Source organism: Glycine soja, chromosome 3 (genome assembly GCF_004193775.1).
Source record: "Glycine soja cultivar W05 chromosome 3, ASM419377v2, whole genome shotgun sequence".
Lineage (NCBI taxonomy): Eukaryota > Viridiplantae > Streptophyta > Magnoliopsida > Fabales > Fabaceae > Glycine > Glycine soja.
The window spans coordinates 37091456-37117005 of record NC_041004.1 but is presented as its reverse complement, the minus strand read 5'-3'; the positions used below and the strand labels follow the sequence as shown (position 1 = coordinate 37117005).

The window sequence follows — 25550 nt, the reverse complement described above, 5'->3', positions numbered from 1 at the left end:
AATTTTAATATTGCTATACCTATTTTTTTTAAATGACCCAGTAGATGGTCAGATTAATTTTTAAAAAATAAATAACTGATTATTTTATAGAATTTAAGTTATCTCAAACAACCACCACCTAAGCATTTTTTAAGCTTAATAAACGTATTTAATCAATAGACTTTAAACTTAAATTGACATTTTACCATTCAATTATCATTATTTCATGAATTTTATTATTCAAATTTTTTATTTTTTGTATTTTAGCATATTATGTTTTTTTCCACACATTTGACTATTGATGTTTTTTTTTTTTTTGCATATTATACTATCACATTTCTAATAAAATATCTTTGTTTCACAAAGATTGGTGACAAAACAATTATTTTCTACGAACATGTCAACACTTCCTTCAGAGGATCGATAAAATATGTAAAAATTGAAAACACATTGATAAAATGCAAAAAAAAAAGTGATAAAATTTATAAAATAATAATAATTAAGTGATAAAATATACAATTAAGCCTAAACTTGACTTGAACTAGACCTAAATATTAGTTAATAACTTGTATTATTTCTATTTGTAGTTAAAATCTTTAGTTTTACCAAGTCAATGTCTCGTTTGGTTAAATTTAAAAAATGATTTTGTGATAATTTGTTTTAGGATTTATTTTCAGAAGTTATTAACGTTAACTTTCAACAGAAACATTAGATCAATTTTATTTATTGTTTTAGGCTTTTATTTTTCTGTACAAACTTACATATTTTGATAAATTTTAAAAAAATATCGTTTAGTTTTATTTTTTTTTTCATTAAAAGAACTATAACTAGCCAATATTCTCAGTGAGAAAATTTCACCAAAAGGTATTAATACAAGTGGTTGGACACTTAATTGAGTCCTTTAACTAATATTTGATGTTTAATCTTTTATTAGAACATGAAATCATAACTGGATGTGTCACTTTACATCCTATCTTGGTTACTAAACAAAAAGCCCCAAATACCTCGTATCTTGGTTACACAAAAAAGAAAATTTTCATCAAATTAGCTTAATTTTAAATTCTCTCGTACTCTTTCATTAAAGTTAACTAAGTTGCAGCATTTAGTAAAATTTAGCCTTTCTTTGTTTTTTCTTTGTTATCAAATGTTCCTTTCACAACTTTTTCTCTTGGTTTTTAGTTTGTAATATCTATTTGCTAATTGAAAAAAGAGTGATGCAATTCGTAACTTAAAAATGGGTTGAAATAAGAGAGAAAAAGAAAAAGTAAAAAGAAAAATAATAAATATGATAAAAAAAAAGAGATAAGAAAAACAATGAGATGAAAAAGAAAATGAATGAATAATATCAATGGTTGGAAGATTATTATTTTAAGATAATTGGACTAAATATTTTTCAAAAGAAAATTAATTACTCTATTCTCAATTCACACTTTGGAGGATCATTCTTCTTATATCCAACAAATTTCTTCTATACTCAATATATTTTAAAAATTTTCAACTTTATTCTTTTTACTTTTTTTTCTTCTTCGTTCTTTTCTTTTCTCTTTTATTTGTATAGCCTACGAACTGACAATCCATAAGACATTGTTCATTTAAAATTTTTGACGCGTCTGTTGGTCTCCTGCTTCTCCTTCGCGAAGCTAGTGTTGGTATTGTACATGGTGTGTGCTTGTTGTCCATGACTTCTTCCTAGTTTCTCCTCCGGTAGTTCCTTGTCATCCTCTGAGTTTCCTCTCCTCCATCGTTGCGAGTAGTACTAAGTTGTCATTGGTAAGTTTTTTTGCCTTTGTTTATTCCATACTAATTGAAAATCTGTATGGTTCATACAGATTGACAATTCATATGGTTCTTATGAATTGACAATTCGTATGCTCATATGTATTCCCTCATGTACCATATGGATTGTCAATTCATATGATTTAACGTAGTAAAAAACAAAGATGTGTGGCAAGAGAGATGGAATAAAATAATGCAGGTTGATTACGACGAAAGGGAGGGATGGACTCGCAACGTAGCAGGGAGGGGAAGGAGGTGTCAATGGTGTATGGTGTTGCAGCGTAGCAGGGAGGGGTGAATGACGTGGGTGATTGGTGTAGGGAGAAATGATGTATTTGATTTTTAATTGAAGGATATTTTGGTCTTTTTACTACACTTGCGGGGTGTAGAAAAAGTTATGTTGGTGCAGGAAGAAATTCCCACTCCGATTAGCATAAGCCCAATGACAAACCAAAAGATTTCTCACAAAAATAAAATAAAATAAATAAAAAAATCTCATTCCCGCAAGCGCGGTTATCCTCAACTCACTCTTCCAACCACGCTCACTCCCGCGTCCTCTTCGATGGCCAGCACCGCAAATCACTGTCTCCAACTCGCCGGCGCCACCGAGTCAACTCGTCGCTGGAGAATCTCCATTTCGTGCAAGAAGAAGTCGGACAAGTTAGCATTCAAGGAAACGAAGGAAGGCTTCGTGGACTACGACAGAGGCCAGCACGAGGTCTCCACGAAAATATCCGGCCTCCGCAAGGACGACATCGCCGCCCGATATCGCCTCCGCGTCGCCGGAAACCGCTTCCAGATGGACTGGACGGTGTCGGAGGTCGCCGAACTTGTCCTCTCCCTCAACCTCTCCGACGACGACGACGTCGACGGCCTGCTCAACCGCTGGGTTGGCCGCTTCGCGCGCAAGAATTTCCCCTTCCTTATCAAGGTGTTGCGAATCTCCGATTCTCGTGACGCCCGAGTTTTTAGCGTTTTGGTTTTAATCTGTTCTGCATTGTGTTGTTTTCGTTTTTTTGATTATGTAGGAGTTGACGCAGCGAGGGTCCATTGAACACTGTAACCGCGTGTTCCGGTGGTTGAAGAACCAGAAGAACTACCGTGCGCGCAATGATATATACAATATGATGATTAGGTTGCACGCCAGGCACAATCGAACGGACCAGGCGCGTGGATTGTTTTTTGAGATGCAGGAATGGAGGTATAGTGTGAATTAATGGATTTAGGCTTTGTTTGGATAAAGTTATACCTAAGTATTTACAGAAGAAGAATATAAGAAGACAAAATGAATTGAGATTCTCTTATAAATTAAAATCAATTTATATAAGGGCCTCTTTGGATACAAGGTACAAGTGCATTTGGGAGCTTCTATACTGGAAATATAGAGTTTTTTTTTTCCTGTAAAGAAGCTCTCAAAAGCTGTCAAAAGAACTTTTAGCCTTGTATCCAAACACGCCATATCAGTTTTTTGGAGAGGTTAAATGAGCCAGTTTCTATAAAAGTAGTCAAGTGCATAAGTTAATTTTAGCTTACAAAGTTGCGAGAGAAGTTCAATTCAATTTAGTACCTTCTTATTTTCTTCTCTTATTAGTGTTTACAAAGAAGTTTATCCAAACAAAGCTTTAGTGCTGTGGAGGTTGAATTGTTCTGTGACATCATTGAGTTTGTCTTGTTGTGGTTTGAAGGTGTAAACCTGATGTCGAGACTTACAATGCTATTATTAATGCGCATGGTCGGGCTGGACAGTGGCGTTGGGCTATGAATATCATGGATGACATGCTGCGTGCAGCTGTGTGTACTTTGTATTTTTCTTTCCTAATCAATATTTAGTGAGTTCGACTTGATGTGATCGACTTTTTTTTCCCCCTTCTGTTAAGGTGTTACATTGTAGTTAAGCATGTCTGGTGAAGGGAGAGGGAGAAAGAGAGAGCATATTGTATGACTGTTTCAGGTTCACTACTTGCTATATTGTTTTATGGTCACTAGATAAGTATTTTTTTGCAGGATTCAGTTTATGATGATTCATGCCTCTTGCAATCCATGTTCTTAATGATTTAATAAAGATCTGTGCAGTGTGCACGACTGCATTACATCGTATACTTGAGATTTTTGGTTTAGATACATATAAATTAAATTTGCTCCATCTGATGGTAGAATATAGTGTCTTTCTCTCTGGCGATGCTGGAAAGTGGGAACCATATAGGTTTTGTTCTGGTTAGTGTTGATATGTTCTATGCATCATATAGTTACCTGCATGCTACACTAACTGGTCATGAAGTCACAGTGCATGTTAGAACTGAGTGATTAATCCTGGTGATGGGATTTTTGTGATCAATGTGATCTAGCCAGCTTTTCATTTAATTTTCTTCAGACCCTATGCTGTTGTAAATTAAGAATTTAAAAAATAAGCACTTCAATTGTTGGTATGTTAACTATAAGTGCTGTTTGTGACACACTGACATATTTTTGCAGATTCCACCAAGTCGGTCAACTTATAACAACTTAATAAACGCTTGTGGATCTAGTGGGAATTGGAAAGAAGCACTTAATGTTTGCAAGAAAATGACAGAGAATGGTGTTGGGCCTGATCTTGTTACTCACAATATTATTCTATCTGCATTTAAAAGTGGGGCTCAGTATTCAAAAGCTTTGTCTTATTTTGAACTAATGAAGGGAACTCATATTCGTCCTGACACAACTACACTTAATATTGTTATCCATTGTCTAGTAAAACTTAGGCAATATGACAAAGCTATTGAAATTTTTAATTCCATGAGGGAGAAGAAGTCGGAATGTACCCCTGATGTTGTTACATTCACTAGTATCATTCACCTGTATTCTGTGTGTGGGCAAGTTGAAAATTGTGAGGCTGCATTTAATATGATGATTGCAGAAGGGCTGAAACCTAATATAGTCTCATATAATGCACTCATAGGTGCATATGCTGCTCGTGGTATGGACAATGAGGCGCATTTGTTTTTCAATGAGATAAAACAAAATGGCTTCCGCCCTGATATTGTATCGTATACATCTCTCCTTAATGCTTATGGAAGGTCACAAAAGCCCCATAAAGCTAGACAAATATTTGATAGGATGAAGAGAAACAAGTTGAAGCCAAATCTTGTCAGTTACAATGCGCTGATTGATGCCTATGGATCTAATGGTTTGCTGGCAGATGCAATTAAAATCTTGCGAGAAATGGAACAAGAAGGAATTCAGCCAAATGTTGTCTCAATATGCACACTCTTGGCTGCCTGTGGACGATGCAGTCGAAAGGTGAAGATTGACACAGTGCTAACAGCAGCTGAGATGCGAGGAATTAAATTAAACACAGTTGCATATAATGCAGCTATAGGAAGCTGTATGAATGTAGGGGAATATGACAAAGCTATAGGCTTGTATAAATCTATGAGGAAGAAAAAAATTAAAACTGATTCTGTTACTTACACTGTGTTGATAAGTGGTTGTTGTAAGATGTCAAAATACGGCGAAGCCCTATCTTTTATGGAAGAAATTATGCATCTAAAACTTCCTTTGTCCAAAGAGGTCTACTCATCCGCCATATGCGCCTATAGCAAACAGGTAAGTACATAGGTTAAGATGCATCTCAATGGTGTGAATCCATGAAATTTGAGACTTCTTTTACTTTTCCTTCACATTTTTTTTCTGTGATAATGTTTTAGGGCCAAATTGTAGAGGCAGAGTCTACATTCAACTTGATGAAATCATCTGGTTGCTACCCTGATGTGGTTACATACACCGCCATGCTTGATGCGTACAATGCAGCTGGTAAAATAATTTTTTAACAACTGAAATATTTGGATGTTATTTGTAAATGTATACCTAAATAACAATATTTTATATCAGAGAATTGGGAGAAAGCTTATGCACTCTTTGAAGAAATGGAAGCAAGCAGCATCAAGCTAGATACTATTGCCTGTGCAGCTCTAATGAGATCTTTTAATAAAGGTGGCCAACCAGGAAGGGTTCTTAGTCTTGCAGAAAGTATGAGAGAAAAAGAAATTCCTTTCAGTGATACCATATTTTTTGAAATGGTATCTGCCTGTAGCATGTAAGTTCAGATTTTCATTTTTTTTTTTAAAAAGTTATGCACTACTCTTTCCCTGTTTTGCTTTTCATGGGCTTTCATGAACCTTCTAAAAATGTCCAACTTACTACCATAGTCTCCTCTGTTAAGTCCAACTTAAGCTAATTGAGGCTGAAATTAGCTAGTATCTTCCTGATCAAGACATCATGGCACTTTTTCAAACTGATGCTAAATTGTTATGGCTAATTCTTTTCATAATTAGAATTTATTATTTGCCACTTTGATTGGTGTATATGCTGTAGAACAGTAGAAAGGATTTATTTTAACATAATTCAATAACTTTTCATATTACCCACTGTTTCACACATGTTTTGGATATTATTGTTCAGCAGAAAATATATTTCTTCACAATAATATTAAATTTTTTTTATTTGTTAATTTTATCATTGGTGGAACTTGAAGTGGAATAATACGGTCTTATTATGAATTATTACATTTTATGACATTTTTTATATATCAGTTCAATTTTATACTTTGATACATTTTTTACTCGCTAAAACTCAAAGGATTTAATGAGAAGAGTGGGCATTAAACAAAAGGACAGATGCCAATTACTCAAATTGCTTTGGTTGGATAACTATATTTTACAGCATGTTATTTTTTCTTCAGTTAATGTTTCTTGCTGTTATATTCCTGTCTAACTGAGTGTGTCTTTTGCCATAAGATTACAAGATTGGAGGACAGCTGTTGATATGATCAAGTACATAGAGCCCTCACTTCCTGTAATTTCATCCGGATGTTTGAATCAGTTCCTGCATTCTTTAGGAAAAAGTGGAAAGATTGAAACTATGTTGAAGGTAAGTCAAATCTTCTCCCAGAGATATTATGTTACCAAGAACATTAATGATTTCCCACCACATTGATATCTTTTACAATACCCTGTTTTCTTATTGTTTTATTTTTCTTGTGTGCAGTTATTCTTCAAAATGTTGGCATCAGGTGCCGATGTTAACTTAAACACTTACTCTATATTATTGAAGAACCTTTTATCATCTGGAAATTGGAGGAAGTATTTAGAGGTAAGATATTGCTCTTTCTTTAAGAATAATTTAATGGCGATACATAAAAATTGTATGTTGCCAACTTGACAACAATAGATTGTTAGGTTTGTTGCATGCAGAGAAGTTCATAACTCTGTAGCTGGAACAAATATTAAAAGTATATTTCACTGATATAAAGTATATATATTGATACTAAAATTTCTGTTAATACTTAATGTCTAGGTGAAATACCAGTGTAGGACAATAACTACAAGCCCAGCCCAACAACACTATCAACAGGAAAAAAAACTGCCAACTTGAAAATAATCCTAATGTTCAAATAAATGGTATCTCTTGTTGCCAAAGTGCCTTCAATGCCATACTTTTTTTTAGATCCGCCCTCCAATGCCATACTAGTTCCGTGCTTATGGAGAGTTGTTACACCTCTAGCAAGTGTATTAGTTTGTGAAAAGTAATATAGTGAATGTCAAGTATCATTTACATGAGGATATATGTTGCAATGTATTGTTTCCACTTGATCAAACCATAATTTTCTATCTTGGATAGTGACATATAGTAGCCTATTTGAAACCATGAAGTTCTAGCTAAATGGATTTAGCAATACATGGAAAAAGAGCAAGAAACATCAAACAAGAAAAAAACAGAGAACTCCTTGGCCATCTTCAAGACATTGTATCAAGAGAAATCCTCCAAGACTTTACTTCTTCAAGCTCTAGCTTAATCTCAAAAGTATTACAGTGTATTTTTTTTTCTGCTACAAGCATAGAGGATCTTTTATTTATTTAAATATATAATATATAATAAGGTGTAACAAAAAAAAAAGATAACAAAAGAGTAAAATAACTACAAACACCCTAAAAACACTAAAACCATTTTATTCCAATCCAACAAGTTACTTTGAAAGTTGGCAAACAAGTAGTAAATTTGAACAAAGCTATTACATGAATTAGAACCTTGCACTTTTACAGAACTGTCAACTTCTGTTTTTCATGACTGTACTAGATATTTGGCCATGTTTAATTTCTTTGAGTATTTCACGTTGTAATAAACCACATCTGGAAAATCACGGAAATCCTGATGCAGGTATTGCAATGGATGGAGGATGCCGGAATTCATCCATCAAAAGAAATGTACCATGATATATCCTCCTTTTCACAAAAATGCTGTGGCAATGAAAATGCTGCTGTCATAAGAGAAAGACTTGGTATGAATATTTATGTTGTATTGAGGATTGTGTTTCCTTATGTTCATATGCATGCGCTTTCATTCTTTTAATAAACTCTGCTATTTGAATATTTGAAGAGGTTTACATTATTTAATCAACCTGTGTGATTTTGCTTAGGCATGTACCAGGTTTTTTTTTTTTGTTTTGGGGGGGAGGGGGATACCCAAGCTATCTATCAACCACCATCTCTAGTTCTTCTTTCAATGCACATGTAGTATATTATGCTCAGTGTCAAATGGCATTTGAGTTCTATTAACTGAATGATTTTTTAAAGGCTCGGAAAGGAGGAGATTGAAATTGCCAGCTGGATTTGAAACTAGGAATTTGAATTATCCAGCTAGGAAAATATTCCTTCTACTTTTTTTGTATGCTCAAAATGGGTAGCAGATAGATTTCACTGATACTCTTTGTGCCCCTTTTACCACCATGTACGGGGACGAACTTCAAGGCACCTAAATCCAGAATTGACAACAGTATGTTTCTTTGATGGGGTTGCTTTGAGTGGGCATCGAGTCTATGCTTTGATTATAGTAAATATTCCATTTATTACAAAATTTATCCCTTGGGAACCAGAAGAAAGATTTAGGATTACACTTATGATGTTGACTTGATCTTAAGTTCACAGCCGAAGCCACAAAATTACACTTATGTTCGTTAATAGACATCTTGAACATATTCTCTTTCTCCTGCTACCACTCCTGGCAAATAAATGTAGGTGCGTGACAACAATTTTGAGGAAGTGATGTGGTTTGTTTTAACATGGCTTTTTGAGCATGCTTTTGTTGGTGTCATTTTTCATAAAAGCCCTGATGTTTTCGGTTTTATTATCAACTTTAATGATAGTTCATCTTTCATTTTTCATCTATGCTCTTCTGCTTTACTCCGTTGTAGTTTGTGGTCATTGTCATAACATTTAGCGACTCAGACCTTACATTTATCCTGGTAATCAACTTGGACAGAATCCTTGAAAAGAGAATTCGGGGATCAAATTTCTACAAGCCAGCCCTGTGAATCTCTTGTCATGGAATCACATTCTTTTGCTTAGCTGTGACACGTTGTTCCAACTGCTGTGGGAGTTCTGCCTGTGAGATTTTTTTAAAGATTGAAGTTGAAACTCAACTTAATTTATTGGATCATACGCTACTCCTGTATATAGATTATTTTTCATATTATGCCTGCAATTTGTAATTCATCTCATCTTTCCTTCCTGTGTATATACTAGTACGTTCGGACTGTACTGTAAAATGTAAAGTCCAAGTGGGGTTACACTAAAGAATGTGTATAAACCTTATCAGTTCATGCTATCAATATAGTTGCTGTTGATGGCTCGCTCGCACTTTAAACTTTACAATGCATTTTAACGAAAACTACTGTATATTTCTTGGACATACCTTTTAATTCCAGCGTCAACATTAACTGATTTTAAAAAATTGTTTAAATTTTTTATTCACTTATTCTATCAATTTTTAATTGCCAAAAAATCGTATTTTAAAAGAAAAAAAAAATCAAATTTTAGTATTTAAAAGTTGCACAATCTGTGAATCTTGGATTTCCTGTTTGGCTTATATTGTGCAGAGGGATTAAAAGATCGATTTGCAGATTTAGAGATTAAAAAAAATAACTTTAAATTTAGAAGACTAAAATAAAATTACTTAAATTTGAGTGACTAGTTTAATTTTTTCATGTCTGTGAAGATGTCACTCACATAAGACATTAAAAACAGACCGTTGAAATTTTTTAAAATACTAAGAATGGTTAGCATTTTCAATTTTTTGCATAATAGAAGAAATTAGTTGCCGAATTGGTCAGTTCTTTTTTTTTTTGGAAAAAAAAATGTAAATTATATTAAACCTAAAATGATACAATAATAAACGGGACATACTCCGCAGTTAAAAAAAATCAAAAGTTTCCCGAATTGGCCGGTTCTGATAACTAGTCTTGTAGTAGCATCCCGAGCGATAGCTCGAGGTTTGCTGTTGGTTCAAATTTTCATCCAATAATTAGCAAATGCTACTGTAATTGATAAAATTACAAATTTGTAATTGAAAAGAGCAAAAGTTGTCTTATAGTAATTAGTTTGTGGATAATAGCATTTTTACTGCTTTATCCCTTGTGCGAAGATTATTAAAAGGGAAGCTGTCTGTAAAAGTAAGAAACACTTGCTCAGATGTGGGAACTTGGCACCGCAAAAGGATAAAAAAAAGTCACCATGTGAGAGATTTTTTCTAAAACCAAGCGTTACCTTACATCAAACCGTTAACTAAAGTTTTGCATGCAATCATATAATAAAACCGGTTTGCCAAAAGTAGTCAAAATTATTCCCCCACATAATAATCAAACAGAATCATTCTCTGGAATTTCTGATCAACCGGTCCTTGGTGTCCTGTAGGTTTGATTTTTCCAATGACTTCATTTATACTAGACAAAAACTCTAGTAATTTGCTATGTTTTAGCATTACATGAAAGATGAAACTTAAAGAATTACAAACTCTAAAATAATTGTTTTTATTTAGTTATACATTTTTTTTATTATTATCAGATTTTTTTTATTGAATGCCCATGAACATATGATAAAAAATATAAATAAAAAGTTTTCTTAAAAAGGAAATTTTTTATAATATAAAAAAATCAATATTTATTATTTTAAAAAAAATCATAGGTTCTATTTAATTTTTTTATATTGTATGCTGTGGGTGGATAATAAACTACTACTTTCCTTATCTTTAGGCGTGTTCTTTTCTTTTAAAAGACTGTATACCGTTTTTACAACGTTTGAATGTGGAAGTAGCAACTTAACATTTATCACAACTTTTACTCTTTCAGCTTGTTTCAAACCTACGCACCAAATTCAATTCAACTGAACACCATCTTCTTATTGGGATTTCAATTTTGTCTAATCTTCACGTCTCTAAACTTTTATTCGGAGCGTATTCTATTTTGTTCTTTCCTTTTGTAATTCTCGAACAAGTTAGTTCTTAACTAGCAAAGGCTTTCTACTGTCTCATCATTTTCAAATTAGGTAAAGAGGAAAGGCAGCTTCATAAGAGACTATATTAACGTTTTAGTACAACATCTGTATTATTATAATTATAGTGCTCACATAAAAATTATTCCATTTTCATTTTCTATTTTTTTTATATAAAACAACAAAGAACATTATTTTTTTTGTTTGGTTATTCCCTAAATTTGAGGCATGCATTTTTTTTTAGTTTCTGAAATTTAAAAATATTATTTTTAATTCCTAAATTTTGAAAATTATATTTTTTTAGTTTTTAATATAATAAATTATCACTTTGTGGCGATTTTTAGTTATCTTAGATTAATTTTTATTTTTTAGTCACTTAAATCTGAATTTGTATTTAAAAATAATCATAAAATATTAAAGAATTCGTCACAAAATATTTAAAAAACTGTCGGAAGTATCAATTTATTATTGTGTTAGGAATTTAAAAAATAATTTTTCAAAATTCAGAATTTAAAAAATTATATCCCCAAATTAATTAAAATAGTAATTAAATTTTTTTTGTAAAGTCCTTGGTGGCAGGTTAATAGCATGGCGAGTAAGGAAAATGGAATCAGGAGCAGACAACAAGTGGCACCGAACATGCACAATTGTCATACTAATCAAAGCGCCTCGAAATGACATCACTACCCTCACGGGGTCCTAGCCGTTACATCGGCTCACAGTACCAAATTTCACAATCGTCATTTCAAAACCAAAGAAGGGCATTCCGGTAATTAACCCCAGCCACCCCTCACTCCTCCTTCCTCCTTTGTAGTTTTCCCCCTCTCACTCACTCCCACTCCCACACTTCACTCCATTCCACTCCCAATCAAAAACAACAACTCATCTTCCCAAATTCAAATCACACACACTTTTCTCTCTCTGTCTCTCAGATTAGGGTTGGGGTTAGGGTTTGGTTCGATCATGGCTTCGTCTTCCTCCGATCCGGGAAAGTCCGCGGAGACGTCGGAGGCCGCGGCGTTGGCGGTGGCGAACGACCAGCTCTTGCTCTACAGAGGATTGAAGAAGGCCAAGAAGGAAAGAGGTTGCACGGCGAAAGAGCGCATCAGCAAAATGCCTCCGTGCGCCGCCGGCAAACGCAGCTCCATATATCGCGGCGTCACGAGGTAGTTAGTTAGTTAGGGCCCGTTTGGATAAACTTATAATAAAAGAAAATAAGAAAATAAAATGAATTGAGCTTTTTACGAAAGTTACAATCAACTCGTGAAGTGGTTGGTAGGTTGAAATGAATCTGTGTTTGGATCGTTTCTAACGCAATTTTGGTGAGTTAATTGGTTAGGCATAGGTGGACTGGTCGTTATGAAGCGCATCTTTGGGATAAGAGTACGTGGAACCAAAATCAGAATAAGAAGGGAAAGCAAGGTTCGGTTCGGTTCGGTTTTGTTCTTTTCTATTGTTCTTCTTTTCGGGTTTCAACATGTGTAAGGCTGAATTTGCTTACGTGTTTCGTTTTTTTTTTCTTCTGTTGTTCGTGAATTGGTTGGTTGGTTGAACAACGGTCCGTGGTTGATGGCGCCAGTTTATTTGGGTGAGTTCGAAATGCGGTGCTTTCTTCACTTGTTCTTTTCTTTTGGGGCGTGTTTGGATAAACTTCTAAATAAACACTTATAGGAGATGAAAATAAATCAAACTTATTTTGTTAAGTTAAAATCAACTTATGCACCTCAACTTTTAAGGAAATTAAATGAAAGAGCTTCTATAGAAGTTAAAGTGCATTAGTTGATTTTATTTCATCTTGCTATTTAATTTTCTTCCGTTTTCATGAAGTTTATCCAAACAGGGTTTTATTCTTCCCTATCATCATTATCGTTGAACTTGCTGGTGCTGCATATTTTCTTAAGATGATGATGTTTGTTGTTGATGGATTCTGGACAGGGGCGTATGATGACGAGGAAGCGGCGGCCAGAGCATATGATCTTGCTGCTCTCAAATATTGGGGTCCTGGGACTCTCATTAACTTTCCTGTAAGTTTATGTAAACTATTGATTGGGTATAGAATCTAATTTTCTATTATGCCTTCTTTGCCCAAGGTATCAGTAGCATTAGCATATGATGGAAATATTTTATTGGTAACTAGGTTTTGACAGTGGAGACAATAAATCTGGTCCTTTATAGGAAAAGGGTGTTGTTAGTTACTCTCTTGTGATGAATATAGTAATTTTTTGTTGTACTTTTGATTTGTGTGCTGCAGGTGACGGATTATGCAAGAGATCTTGAAGAAATGCAGAATGTGTCGAGAGAAGAGTACCTTGCATCTTTACGGCGGTGTGTGTATACTTCAAAATGTTTTTTAACATGTATCTATGCTGCTGCTTATGCGTAATGCTTTCTGCAGGAAGAGCAGTGGTTTTTCAAGAGGACTAGCAAAATATCGTGGACTCTCCAGGTGTGAATCTACCAATATTTTTTTTGCAATTAAATTCTTCTTATCTATATATCCACATCTCTGAGTCTGTGTGGGGTATGTGTGTGTGGAGCTAGTTCTTCTCTGCTCTGCTACACAGCTACAGTTTTCTATGATCTAGTTTAGCTGTCATTAAGTACACTGATTCTAATATAGATTTGACTGCTAACTTTAACTCTTCATTTCATTTTGCATGTGTTGCTACCAAAATTAGTCGATGGGATCCTACATATGGCCGTATGTCTGGATCTGATTACTTCAATAGCATGCATTATGGTATGTTCTAATCAAATTTTAAAGTTCCAGTTAATCTTCTGCTGAACAGTTATATGAACCACGTTCCTTTGTGCACCACCTATGGCTATTGGAAAAATAAAAATAGTATTCAACTATTTCCACCTGTCTTATCTGCTAGGTCACTATCATCTCATTGTTTTACAACATTAAAGGTGCAGGGGATGATTCTGCAGCAGAAAGTGAATATGTAAGTGGCTTCTGCTTAGACAGAAAGATTGATTTAACAAGTCACATCAAATGGTGGGGATCTAATAAGAGTAGACATTCTGATGCTGGGACAAGATTATCAGAAGAAAAGAAACTTGGTTCTGCTGGAGATGTTTGCAGCGAACTTAAGCAATTGGAGCAGAAAGTTCAACCTATGGAACCTTACCAGATGCCACAGTTAGGCAGGCTACACAATGAGAAGAAGCATAGAAGTTCTTCACTCTCTGCCTTAAGTATCTTGTCACAATCTGCTGCTTACAAGAGCTTGCAAGAGAAAGCATCAAAGAGACAGGAAAATAGTACTGATAATGATGAGAATGAAAACAAAAATACAATCAACAAGTTGGATCATGGCAAGGCAGTTGAGAAACCATCAAATCATGATGGGGGCAATGATCGGCTCAACATTGCAATGGGAATGAGTGGAACAATGTCTCTTCAAAGAAATGCTTACCCATTGACTCCATTCTTGTCCGCACCACTTTTAACAGCCTACAATACTGTTGATCCATTGGTAGATCCTGTTCTCTGGACATCTCTTGTTCCCATGCTTCCTGCTGGCCTTTCTCGTACAGCTGAGGTTGGTATAATGATTAACTTTCTTTTGGAAGATTGAAATTACAGGATAATTTATTAAACAGCACCAAAATAGTAGAACAAATAATTATCCATATTATAGATCATGTCCAACTGATATTTAAAACGAAGAGTTCATTGAATTAGAAAGAAAACCCAATATAAAAAAACAAAAATGATCTGCATGAGTTTGTGTGTGTGTGTGTGTCAATTTGTTCTCACTAAAATCTTATTTGAATTATTTCCTATAATTCACAAAAATCTTAGGTGTGTGTATCTATTAAGCCAACAATGGTAGTGTCAGAAAATTTAGTTTGTTATCTTTTGGATCAATATGATGAATGCAAGTTTAAGCTAAACAATATTATGAGTTCTTATTATCACTTTTTTTTCTAAACCTTGTCACAAAATGATCTTTTTCTCTTCGTGTCGACAAAACGTGAGAATCTATGGATGAAGTTTTGAATTACTGAGCCAGAATTTGGTTGCCAAAATTTTTCTAATTATCATTTAACAATTTATAGAGGAAGAGCAACCCTATGGCAGTATAACTTTATCAGACAATAATAAGGTGGCGGGGACAATAATTGTTCAATTCAAAATCGTCAGTTACACGAAACAATTGATATGGTAAGATAAGAATTACTTGCCACATTCTTGTAAATTCACCTTAGCAAGAGCACTTGGTGTTTGATGTGCAGGTTACAAAGACCGAGACCAGTTTGGAGACCAGTTCAACGTACACTATGTTTCAGCCAGAGGAATGAATGATTGGAAATTTTAATTTCCAATTGAAGAAGAAATGCTCAAAGAACAGAATATAGGTCTGAAGTGCTCAACCAGGTCTAATAGAATGCTCCCATGGCTTTTTTTGCAAGATTACATGGGTTATAGAGGTCAGAGAAAAGAAAATATTTACATCGATGATAAATATAGAATTAGCACGAATCTTTTCATTTCAAGTCAGATATGTATCAGTTGACATCTCTTTCATGTATATGCAGTCAGAGTTATAGATAAATTTTGAATTTACGCGGAATATTCTGTACAGAATAAGAGGTGGAATTATGCAAGGACGTGGTAATTAATTTAATTGATTAGCGTATGGTTTTTTTCAGGCACTATTTTATTATACAAATTGACTTCTGAAAGTTTAATTTCTAAATGTTTAACAAATTGACTTCCGAAAGTTTAATTTTAGAATGTATAATAACAAATAGAGTTCTAGAAGTTAATCTTTGGAATATATAAGTAGACTTCCGGAGGTTTATTCTGGAATATGTAAGTAGACTATTAGAATTTTATTTTCAGAATATACTAACAAATAGACTTCGGAAAATTTAATTTCAGAGTATATAAATAGACATTCAAAATTTAAATTCTGGAACAACGAAACCAAATATATGTATAAAGACATCACTAAAATGATTTTTTTTTTAAATGAACATGAGAGGTGCGAATAACAAAATTGAAGGAGCAAAAAGCAATACCCATTCCTACATGCTATGGATATCGTGAGGAATATTTCAGCTAAATTGGGGGTGGGGGTCAAAATTGTCAAAGGACGGAGGAAAATATTAGGAAACATAGAAATACAAATAATTTCAACTTGACTGTGTGAAGTTAATCATCGTTTTGTTTAATCGTCAATGTTTTTGAAGTACCAAAACAAAAGTAAAAAGTATTAATAATCTATCAAATTAAAATATTTTTAATTATAATAATCTCGTTGAGCATTTTTAAATTGTCTTCACAGATCGCCAGATTTATAAGTTTGTCTTATTCTTTAAGTTTAAAAAGTAATAATAATCACATCTACGTCAAGTAAAGCACATTAAGGAGAGAAAGCAAGGTGATTCGGACTTCAAATTCAAGTGAGATTTGATGGAAGAAGTAGAAGTGTCAAAAAAGATAGTATAAAGCAGAATTGCACATTTTAGTTCACGCTTTAGCTTTGGTACAACAAACACTGTATTTGTATAATTGTATCTATGATCGGAGTGAGATGAGATAATTATTATCTCTTAGATGTTCTCAATGACTCTCATTTATGTATTTATCGCCAAAATGCCAATATTTCTTCATTTTCTTGCACTGTGCAGTGTCTCGGCAAGTGCCAATTTCCATTACCAAACATATGCAATTGGGAGACAGCCAAATTTGACTCACCAAACCTCAATTGGTCGTATGCTACACGCCTCAACCCCCACTCTATGAACTTATAGCCGCCCCACAAGCCCACACAACTTTCTTTTCCAAGAGAAATCTTTATGTGATGTGGAAAGCTTGCTAAGACCAAAAATAAATAGTGATATAAAAAGCTTAGTGAAGTTCTTATATAATTAAGATAGATGTGTATTTTTGTTCACATGGTTTTACTAAATAAAAAGATAAAAATAAGATGTGATGTGGAAAGCTTGCTAAGACCAAAAGTAAATAGTGATATAAAAAGCTTAGTGAAGTTCTTATATAATTAAGATAGATGTGTATTTTTGTTCACATGGTTTTACCAAATAAAAAGATAAAAATAAGAAGTGTGATTATGTGAGTCTCAACAATTAGCTGTGATCCTAATCAATAGTAATTATTTTCTATCTTCAAATTCGAAAATTTAAATTTTTCAATTTTTCTATCTTCAAAATATCGATTTAAAGTTTATATAAGTTTCATTAAAGCTCTTTTTTTTTGTTGCGTTATCAATTTATAGATGTCAAGTATGGAATTATTCACTTACATTGTGGATAATTAATTTCTATTAAAGAATTTAACTAATCATTGTTAGTAAAATATCTTATTTCAAGATTTGAATCTAAGATTTTATTTAAAATTAAACTTAAGTGATTCAAAGTCTAATTTTACTAGTTTATAAAAGTTCTTTTTAGACTCCCCTACATTATATTTGCACTGAATAATATTGAACATGAGGTTCGTTTGACGAAATCAGGAATATGTTTGCCTTGGATTAATTAAGAACATTCAATAGTCAATTTTTGTATCCCGTCCATTGGAAAGAATGCAAAATTTATTATATTCAAATATACTATTAACTTAGAAGACTTTGTTACAATATAAAGGAAATAAAAAAAAGTCAGTAGTAAAACTTAGTGTCAATGGTATTATATTTATTTTGGTCTTTTTTTGTCCGTGCTATAATAAATAAGATGTTGAGTTAGAATTCAAGCGTTTTTAATGGATATACAATTCATATTCTCACTGTTTTTTTATTATCATTAATTTATCGTTAGCAAAAATGAAGAAATGAAACCCCATCTTCTTTTTTTTAGACAAAAAATTAAGACTCGTTTAGAGTTCAACGTTTGAAGATTAAAAAAAAAAGAAGAAATGTTTGAAGATAAGGAGGGGACATCATACTCATAATGCAACTTGCACTAAAGATTGACAAATTGGAGAATGTTTGTTTCTTCTCATCCAATCCCCTCCAAATTCTAATCATCACGGTATTATAAAACAACCGATCAGACGTGATAAATTATCAATAAAAGACTTTTTTTTTTTTGACAGTATGTTTTACTAAAAAATCAGTAATCCTAAATTATATAACATATGTACAGTTTAATAAAAATATAAATGATGCATAAAAAGCAACAGGGAAATCTAATCTAACATAGTAACAAGAATAATAAAAAAAAATAGTTTTTGTTTTTGGTGGACCATTACAACCTGCACCAAATGCTTATAAATATATTGATGATTTCAGTCATTTCACCAGATGGGTCATATGGTCATATAGAAAAGGACTTGTGGGGCTTATTTTGTTGAATGTTCTTAATGGTACAAACCAATTAATGGTTCTCACTTTTGGTTACATACCGAAAAGGCCGTTTGCTGCCTCAAACCTTGATTTGCAATTCTACAATACTTGTTGTGTTTAGTAAATTTAATGTGGAAAATATTAATTCTATACTAGTTAGAATCATTGAAGTTATCGAAGAAGAAAGAATAACTGATTTTGAGAGAAACATTTTTATAAATAAAGTTGATTTTAGATCTGAAATTTATAAAATGCAAATATATTTTTTATATTTAAAAAGTCATACTATCTTGTTATAAAAAACAATTAACTGTTTCAAATTTGTTTTTAAAATATCACCATCAAACACAGTTCAGAACTTTATTTTTCTCAAAATTAATTTTACCAAAATATTAAACAAACAAAAATGTGTTATTATTTTCCTGTCCCAGTGCTCCAAAAATCTTTTGTTTTCTACCTAACACGTATTTTTTTTTATCTATAAGAATAAAAGATAATATAAAAAAATTATAATATTTAGACATGTTTAATGAACTGAATTAAACACTTTTTGATATATGTTTTAATTAATGACCGAAGCATATTTAAGATTCGGTATAACATATTTGGCTTACAGATGCACTAATGATAGCATATGAATATATGATAGATATTTAATTAACAAAGTTGTCGTTTGAGAGCAAATAGAAAAATATATTAGGTGTGAAGTGTATTTGAAGTCTGTTATTATTATTAATTTTTTCTGACCACGGTGGTATGAAGTTGTACCAATCGGAACTAATGACTAATGAAGCTTGTTATTATTCTGAAATGTAATGCAAATATATATTCTTTTATTTGCACAAACAGACAAGCTTATGCCCCAAAAGTTGAAATAGATTAAAAAACTAAATAAATAGATTAAGACAAAAAATGAAATTAAAAACATCAGCTATTAAATTCGTAAATGCTGTAGTAAACTAAAAAAGAACCAGTCAACGTGTGCAATCTATCAAGAAAAAAACCTGTGAATAAATAAAAAGAATCTCGAATAAAAAATAAAAATATCTTTATTGGTTTTTGTAGCAGCCTCTCTGAGACTGTAAGAAGATAACACTGCTTTTATTCTTTGGTTTGTTTGTTTCTCGCGAGAAGAGAAGACGTCACCGGCGCGCCAAGTCTCGAAGTCGTGACAAGTAACAGACGCTACCCCACCGCCTTACCCTACTAAAAAACACTTTCATTAATTATTAATTAATTTCCCTCTATTATTCCGAAACTCACAAATATAGTAAATAAATAAATACTATTTAAATATCCCTGAACTTATCCGATCAGAACACCGTTATTTTGTTTCCTTTGGCACGGCATAATTCACACATAGACAATGATAAATTAATAAAACCAACAAAGTTTAGTTAAGCATAGAAGTCATATTTCAAAAGGAATACTGTTATTAATGGTAATTGTACCTCTACAATTCTTTGAGTCTCGAAAAAAATAATATTAATAATAGGAAAAAGAAATAATTGGAGGCGTTGGTGGGTCTTGGTATTTTCCGTTTAGTTATTATAAACTTGCGCACCTTTTTCTCTCTGCCACTACAGCCAAATTGCGATTTCAACGTGAAGAGTACTACACTGCACACCTCTTCCTCCTTCCTTCCTTCCTTCGCTTTTTTCCTTATCCGTCGCATTCCCTAAGAACTAGAACCCTATCGCGTCTGCTTCTAGGGTTTCGCCGCAGCCATGGGAGCTGCGTGGAGGCAGTTGAAGGTCATGCTCCGCAAGAACTGGCTCCTCAAGATTCGCCACCCCTTCGTCACTGCCGCCGAGGTCATCTCCCTTTTTCCTTTCCTCAATTTTTCTGTTCTTCTCAATTTCAACCTTCTCTTTCCTTTGCATGTTTCTCAATCACTTGCTCCTTACTCTCTCACTCTATTTCTGTTGTTTTCTGATTTTGATCCTTTGCTTAATTTGGCCGATTCCGTATTTTTCTTTTGTGCGATTATCTTTGCTTAAATTTTCTGTTTTTATGAGTTTCTTTTTTGTTTTTTTTTAAAGGTTGACTTTTTTTTTTTAGCTTTAAGGTAATTTTTGAAGATTTATTCGGTTATGTAATGTTTCTTCTATTGTAGATTATATAGGCATTAACATTTTTTTTAATTATGTGTTTAGTCCTTTAGAGTTTTGTATGTGTGTGTGTTAGTTTGTTTGCTTGTTTGTTTCTCTTCCATGTCCATTTCGATTTTGTGAAGATGGATTGGTGAATGCCGGAATTTCTGATGCGTATCACTCAATCCATGGCAGATTTTGCTCCCTACGATTGTGTTGTTGCTGTTAGTAGCTGTAAGGACCAAAGTGGATACACAAATTCATCCAGTTCAGCCGTGAGTGTTTCTATTCATTGCTCTCTGTTTGTGTTTTACTTTTCCCCCTGTTGTATGGAGAACCGAAAAAGGTTATAAATTTAATTTTTTTAGTAGAAATTTTCAGTTTTGAATACTCTTATATTTAGAAAGTAAAAGAAAAAGTAAATGGAAATAACTTCTGTGAGAGAGATTTTGATTCGAAAATATATGGAGGGAAATTTTGAATATTTTTCAAATTTAGTATTTCGTGAGGAGTAAAAGTTTATGTGGAAATGGAGCAGGCACATTCAAAAAGATATGTTTGTGGAAGTGGGCAATGGTATATCCCCCAACTTTCAACAAGTTTTGCAATCGTTGTTGGATAGGGGAGAGTATTTAGCTTTTGCGCCAGATACCAATGAGACCAAGCTGTTGATAGACGTAGTCTCAATAAAATTTCCACTCTTGAAGGTACCCATTCATTCATTGTCTTATACTATTTGATTTTCTAAGCTTAGTTTATCCATGATATGTGGGTGAAATATTTTGCTTTGATTCCTCCAAATTGATGAAATGTACCCCCCTTCCAAGCTTGAGCCTTACTATGGTTGAGTGCTTGAATGCAGTTTCTCTCAGTGTCATGCACAATTGCACACTTAAACCTCTTCTTTGGCTGTTCAATTTTTTAGCCATGTGTCTTTAACTATTCTATTTGTGCCTGTTGTTCCTTTCTTATCTTTCTTTTTGCCACTTGTGACTTGTAAGAGAAATATCGACTTCTTAGTTGCCTTCACTGGGTTTTTCTGGAATACAAAATTCAATGAAAAAGTATTTTCCAACATGGGTATTCAAGTGCATTTAAGCTAATAATTCTAAGAAAAGTTATTAAAAGGTTGAGATTGTGATAATCAGAAAGATCTATCATAAGATACAATTTATGTTTTGCACTCTTTAAGTTTGTACTTCGAAGCCTGGATACTCCATAAAATGGAAAAGTATAGGACTATAGGTGTTGTACCTGTGTTGGACACCGATACTCCTCGGATACGTATCTGAAAAGTATCTTATATATATATATATAATTTTATTGAGATATGGTTGGGATATGACTCAAATACTCCCAAATATGTATCCGAAAAGTATCCGTTGTTAATATTTTTTCCCCTAAAGAGATAGTTTCCACATGATGAGGAGAGAAAAAAAGTTTATGAATTATTATTTAATTTCTCATCTTGTGTGGGTGAATTTGTTCTTTTGATTCAATCGAGGATAGATGAGTATTAGTTCCAAAAACTTGGTGGGTGATGCATAGATCCTCTAACCCTCTACTCCAAAAGCTTGTCTTAAAGCTTCTTTTGCAGCCATGTTGTTCCTCATGCTGTGTGAGGAATTGGAGTAGTTATGAATTAATGATAAATGATCCATGTCTGTTTCTTTACCCAATATTTTGCATCTATATAAAATTTTCTATAAATTTTTGTTAATGTATCCAGTACACATCATGTCATATTGTAAAAAAATAATCTAGGTATCTGAAACAAGTTAACTAGTGTATAAAAATAAATTGTTAACTAGTAGCTGCTATTTTCTTAGAAAAGTTTGGCTTCTCAGAGCATTAAACCAGCCTTTTAATTTTTTTTTTCTGAGAGAGGAATAAAATTTGACAAAAAATTCAATGATTGTTATTTTAACTTGCTAGGGGGACTCTAAACTTTTTTAAATAAAATAAAAGAAGCAGAGAGAAGAAAAATGTTCCTGAGGTTAAAAGAGTAGTGGGCAGTTACAGTGGCTTAGAAAAGAATAATGGAAGTTTAAGAAGTGGTTCAAGGACAAAATTGTGTAATGAATTGTGTACACCAAATGTGGGTATTCCCTTTATTATTAGTATAGATGAAAGAAGTCAGTTGCAAATTCACAAGGCTGATTCCATGCATACAGAAGTCATTGCTCTACTTAATTAAAATTAAGTCAGCTTTATTTCTTTGTCCCCCACTTTCCCCTTCTTTTATTTTTGGAGTATCTTCATGTAGCTAAATGCATCTTCAAGCAAGTTCTCTTAGAACTTTTATCCTTTTTGAATTAAGTAGATAAGTGTGTTCTCTGTTCATCGACTCAAACTAACTAAAATTTGGATCCTATATGCAGCTAGTTAGTAGAGTATACAAAGATGAGGTAGAGTTGGAAACCTACATCCGTTCAGATGCTTATGGTACCTGCAATCAAGCAAGGTAAAATCCTTTTGCTATTTTGGCAATAAAATCCTACTAGAATGGTATGTTATTTGGATACAAGGTAAATAAAATACTTCTTGTTATACAACTAGGAAAGATGAAGGGTATTGACAAACCCATGTAGGATAATTTTTGAGATATCTTGTTAGGGATGTAGGCCTAGCTGAGAGAGGCCCAACCCAGGAAATGGAGTGGAAGGTGTATACTAGGAGAAAGGAATGATAGGCTGGCTCCGATACCATATTGTAATAAAGGATTGAAGTCACCAGAGTTGCAGCGATGACTGGAAAATGTGCTGGAGAAGATAGAGCCGCTTAAACGAATCTGAGAGAGAGAGAATCTCAAAAACAGAATTGAGGTGAAAGGTTATAATATTCAACCCAAGTGAGAAACAATTACACCTCAATTTATGTAGACAGTTACACACTTGAAACTGTCAACTGACTCTAGTCAGTTAACTAACTAACTATGAAAGCACAATAAACTGGTCGAAGTAAATATACTCCTATACCCCCCGCAAGTTAATGAGAGGGTCGAAGTAAAGTTTTCAACCACTCTGAGCATGGATCTGTAAGTAGCAAAATTAGGAGGAGTTAAAGCCTTGGTCAAAATGTCAGCTTTCTGATCAATGGTAGGAACATGGACGACTTGAAGTTGCTTATCCATAACCTTTTCTCTGACAAAGAAAGATCCAGTTCCATATGCTTGGTACGAGAGTGCATAACCGGATTGTGAGCAAGGGCAACAGTGCTCATATTGTCACAGAAGATGACAGAAGAGTGGTGGGGAATGTGCAGTTCAGACAAAAGGGATTTAATCCATGTAACCTCTGCTGTGGCCAAAGCTAAACTGCGATATTCGGCTTCTGTACTGGACTTGGCAACAACAGACTGTTTCTTTGACCACCAAGAAACTAAATTGGACCCAAAGAAGACGGCTGCACTAGAGGTTGACCTTCTGTCATCTGGGTCAGATGCCCAGTCAGCATCGCAGTAGGCATGTAATGCAAATGGAGGTCCAGTGGAGTATTTCAAGCCAAAATTGATGGTGCCTGCCAGATACCTGAGGATCCTTTTTACTGCTGCCCAATGCTGTTCTGATGGGTCTGACATGTACTGGCAGACTTTGTTAACAGAAAAACTGATTTCTGGCCAAGTGATGGTTGCATACTACAAGGCCCCCACAGTAGACCTGTATAGTGTGGGATCATGAAAAGGCTCATACCATGATTTAGTTAACTTGCAGCCTCCAACCATTGGAGAAGAGATTGTATCAGATTTAGAGAACTGAGAGAACAGAGAAAATAAGAGAAAACATTGAGAACAGAAAAAATAAGAGAAAACATTGAGAACAGAAAAAGGAAAAACTGATATTATTGATTCTGAAAAAGTTAGTTTTTAATGCAGTTACAAAGGAGGTATTTATAAACCTCTAGACCTTGAAGCTAATCACAAACTAACTAACAGAATTCTGTTAATATAGTGGGTGAAGGTCTCACTGGATTGATGAGAGAGGCCATTTCGAAAAATCTTTATAGAAGCTACTTGGTGGGAAAACAAAAAGAGCCTATTAATATCCTCCAATATGCTGATGATACTGTCTTTATTGGTCAAGCTTCTTTGGAAAATGTTCTTGTTTCGAAGGCAATGCTTAGAGGCTTTGAGATGGCCTCCGGTCTGAAAATTAACTATGCTAAAAGCCAGTTTGGGATCTTTGGGGATTCTGTTAATTGGGCTCATGAAGCTGCCCAGTTTTTGAATTGTAGGCAGATGGGTGTCCCCTTTCACTACTTGGGTATCCCAATTGGGGTCAAATCCTCAAGTCAGGTGATATGGCAGCCTTTGCTCAGCAAATTTGAAGCTAAACTCACTAAATGGAATCAGAAAAGCTTATCTATGGCTGGCAGGGTCACTTTGATAAATTCTGTTTTGAATGCTTTACCAATCTATCTCTTATCCTTCTTTAAACTACCTCAAAGAATAGCTGATAGATTGGTTTCTCTGCAAAGGAATTTCATGTGGGGGGGGGAGCATGATCAAAAGAAGATCCCTTGGGTCAAATGGGATGAAATATGTCTTCACAAGAAGGAAAGGGGTTTGGGAATCAAGAATCTGTCTAAGTTTAATGCAGCTCTCATGGGAAGATGGATTTGGGATTTATACTCTAAACAGAATCAGTTCTGGGTCAGGGTTCTAAATTCCAAGTATGGAGGATGGCCAGTCTTGCAGAATGGCAGAGTTCATTGTGGGGATTCTCATTGGTGGAGGGACCTCAGGAAGATATATCAGCATAATGACTTCAAGATTATTCATCAAAACATGGCTTGGAAGGCAGGTTGTGGGATAAAATTCGATTTTGGAAAGACAACTGGCTGGGGGAGGACTGCAACTTGGAACAGAAATATCCTCAGCTCTTCATTATTAGTAAGCAGCAAAATGATCTCATTTCAAACATGGGTAGCTTCTACCAGAACAATTGGAGATGGGATCTGAAATGGAGGAGACACTTATTCGAGCATGAGGAGGGAGTAGCTGTGGCTTTCATGGAAGAGATCAGTGCTTATCCTATTCAGTGTCATCTGAAAGATAACTTACTGTGGAAAGCTGATCCTACTGGGATG

The 25550-nt window shown here is 33.9% G+C and overlaps 3 protein-coding genes across 7 annotated transcripts in view; all 3 read left to right on the top strand.

Moving 5' to 3' along the window:
• Nucleotides 1-2256: 2256 nt before the first annotated feature.
• Nucleotides 2257-9437, top strand: LOC114406712 (pentatricopeptide repeat-containing protein At2g41720). 3 transcript variants are annotated; one of them, XM_028369488.1, is made up of 10 exons: nucleotides 2258-2686; nucleotides 2784-2956; nucleotides 3441-3546; nucleotides 4228-5337; nucleotides 5439-5544; nucleotides 5623-5827; nucleotides 6528-6660; nucleotides 6778-6882; nucleotides 7948-8068; nucleotides 9049-9437. In XM_028369488.1, exons 1-10 carry the CDS (start codon nucleotides 2318-2320, stop codon nucleotides 9132-9134), a joined length of 2514 nt encoding a protein of 837 aa, XP_028225289.1. In that variant the 5' UTR covers nucleotides 2258-2317; the 3' UTR covers nucleotides 9135-9437. The 3 variants fall into 3 exon arrangements, with proteins under 3 accessions (XP_028225291.1, XP_028225289.1, XP_028225290.1); XM_028369489.1 differs by having other exon boundaries at nucleotides 8981-9076; XM_028369490.1 differs by lacking the exons at nucleotides 7948-8068; nucleotides 9049-9437 and adding an exon at nucleotides 7087-7626 and having other exon boundaries at nucleotides 2257-2686.
• Nucleotides 9438-11857: 2420 nt separating this feature from the next.
• Nucleotides 11858-15722, top strand: LOC114406711 (AP2-like ethylene-responsive transcription factor At2g41710). 3 transcript variants are annotated; one of them, XR_003665492.1, is made up of 10 exons: nucleotides 11885-12220; nucleotides 12394-12476; nucleotides 12634-12642; nucleotides 12990-13078; nucleotides 13306-13379; nucleotides 13450-13500; nucleotides 13733-13794; nucleotides 13968-14602; nucleotides 15123-15228; nucleotides 15300-15722. XR_003665492.1 is itself a non-coding variant. In XM_028369487.1 (9 exons), exons 1-9 carry the CDS (start codon nucleotides 12018-12020, stop codon nucleotides 15363-15365), a joined length of 1272 nt encoding a protein of 423 aa, XP_028225288.1. In that variant the 5' UTR covers nucleotides 11858-12017; the 3' UTR covers nucleotides 15366-15722. The 3 variants fall into 3 exon arrangements, 2 of the variants coding, with proteins under 2 accessions (XP_028225288.1, XP_028225287.1); XM_028369487.1 differs by lacking the exon at nucleotides 15123-15228 and having other exon boundaries at nucleotides 11858-12220; XM_028369486.1 differs by lacking the exon at nucleotides 15123-15228 and having other exon boundaries at nucleotides 13974-14602.
• Nucleotides 15723-19914: 4192 nt separating this feature from the next.
• The window catches only part of LOC114406710 (ABC transporter A family member 1), a 62590-nt gene continuing 56954 nt past the window's right edge, over nucleotides 19915-25550 (top strand). Inside the window, exons 1-4 of the mRNA XM_028369485.1 lie at nucleotides 19915-20184; nucleotides 20659-20738; nucleotides 21002-21170; nucleotides 22845-22927. Coding sequence (XP_028225286.1) covers nucleotides 20098-20184; nucleotides 20659-20738; nucleotides 21002-21170; nucleotides 22845-22927 — 419 coding nt within the window. The 5' untranslated portion in view covers nucleotides 19915-20097. The remainder of the gene's footprint in view (nucleotides 20185-20658; nucleotides 20739-21001; nucleotides 21171-22844; nucleotides 22928-25550) is intronic.

Coding starts and splice junctions, on each gene's coding strand:
- LOC114406711 (XM_028369487.1), top strand. CDS start 12,018: ATGGCTTCGTCTTCCTCCGATCCGGGAAAGTCCGCGGAGACGTCGGAG. Junction 13,501..13,732: donor AAATATCGTGGACTCTCCAG/GTGTGAATCTAC, acceptor TACCAAAATTAG/TCGATGGGATCCTACATATG. Junction 14,603..15,299: donor GCCTTTCTCGTACAGCTGAG/GTTGGTATAATG, acceptor TTTGATGTGCAG/GTTACAAAGACCGAGACCAG.
- LOC114406712 (XM_028369488.1), top strand. CDS start 2,318: ATGGCCAGCACCGCAAATCACTGTCTCCAACTCGCCGGCGCCACCGAG. Junction 2,687..2,783: donor ATTTCCCCTTCCTTATCAAG/GTGTTGCGAATC, acceptor TTGATTATGTAG/GAGTTGACGCAGCGAGGGTC. Junction 6,661..6,777: donor AGATTGAAACTATGTTGAAG/GTAAGTCAAATC, acceptor TCTTGTGTGCAG/TTATTCTTCAAAATGTTGGC.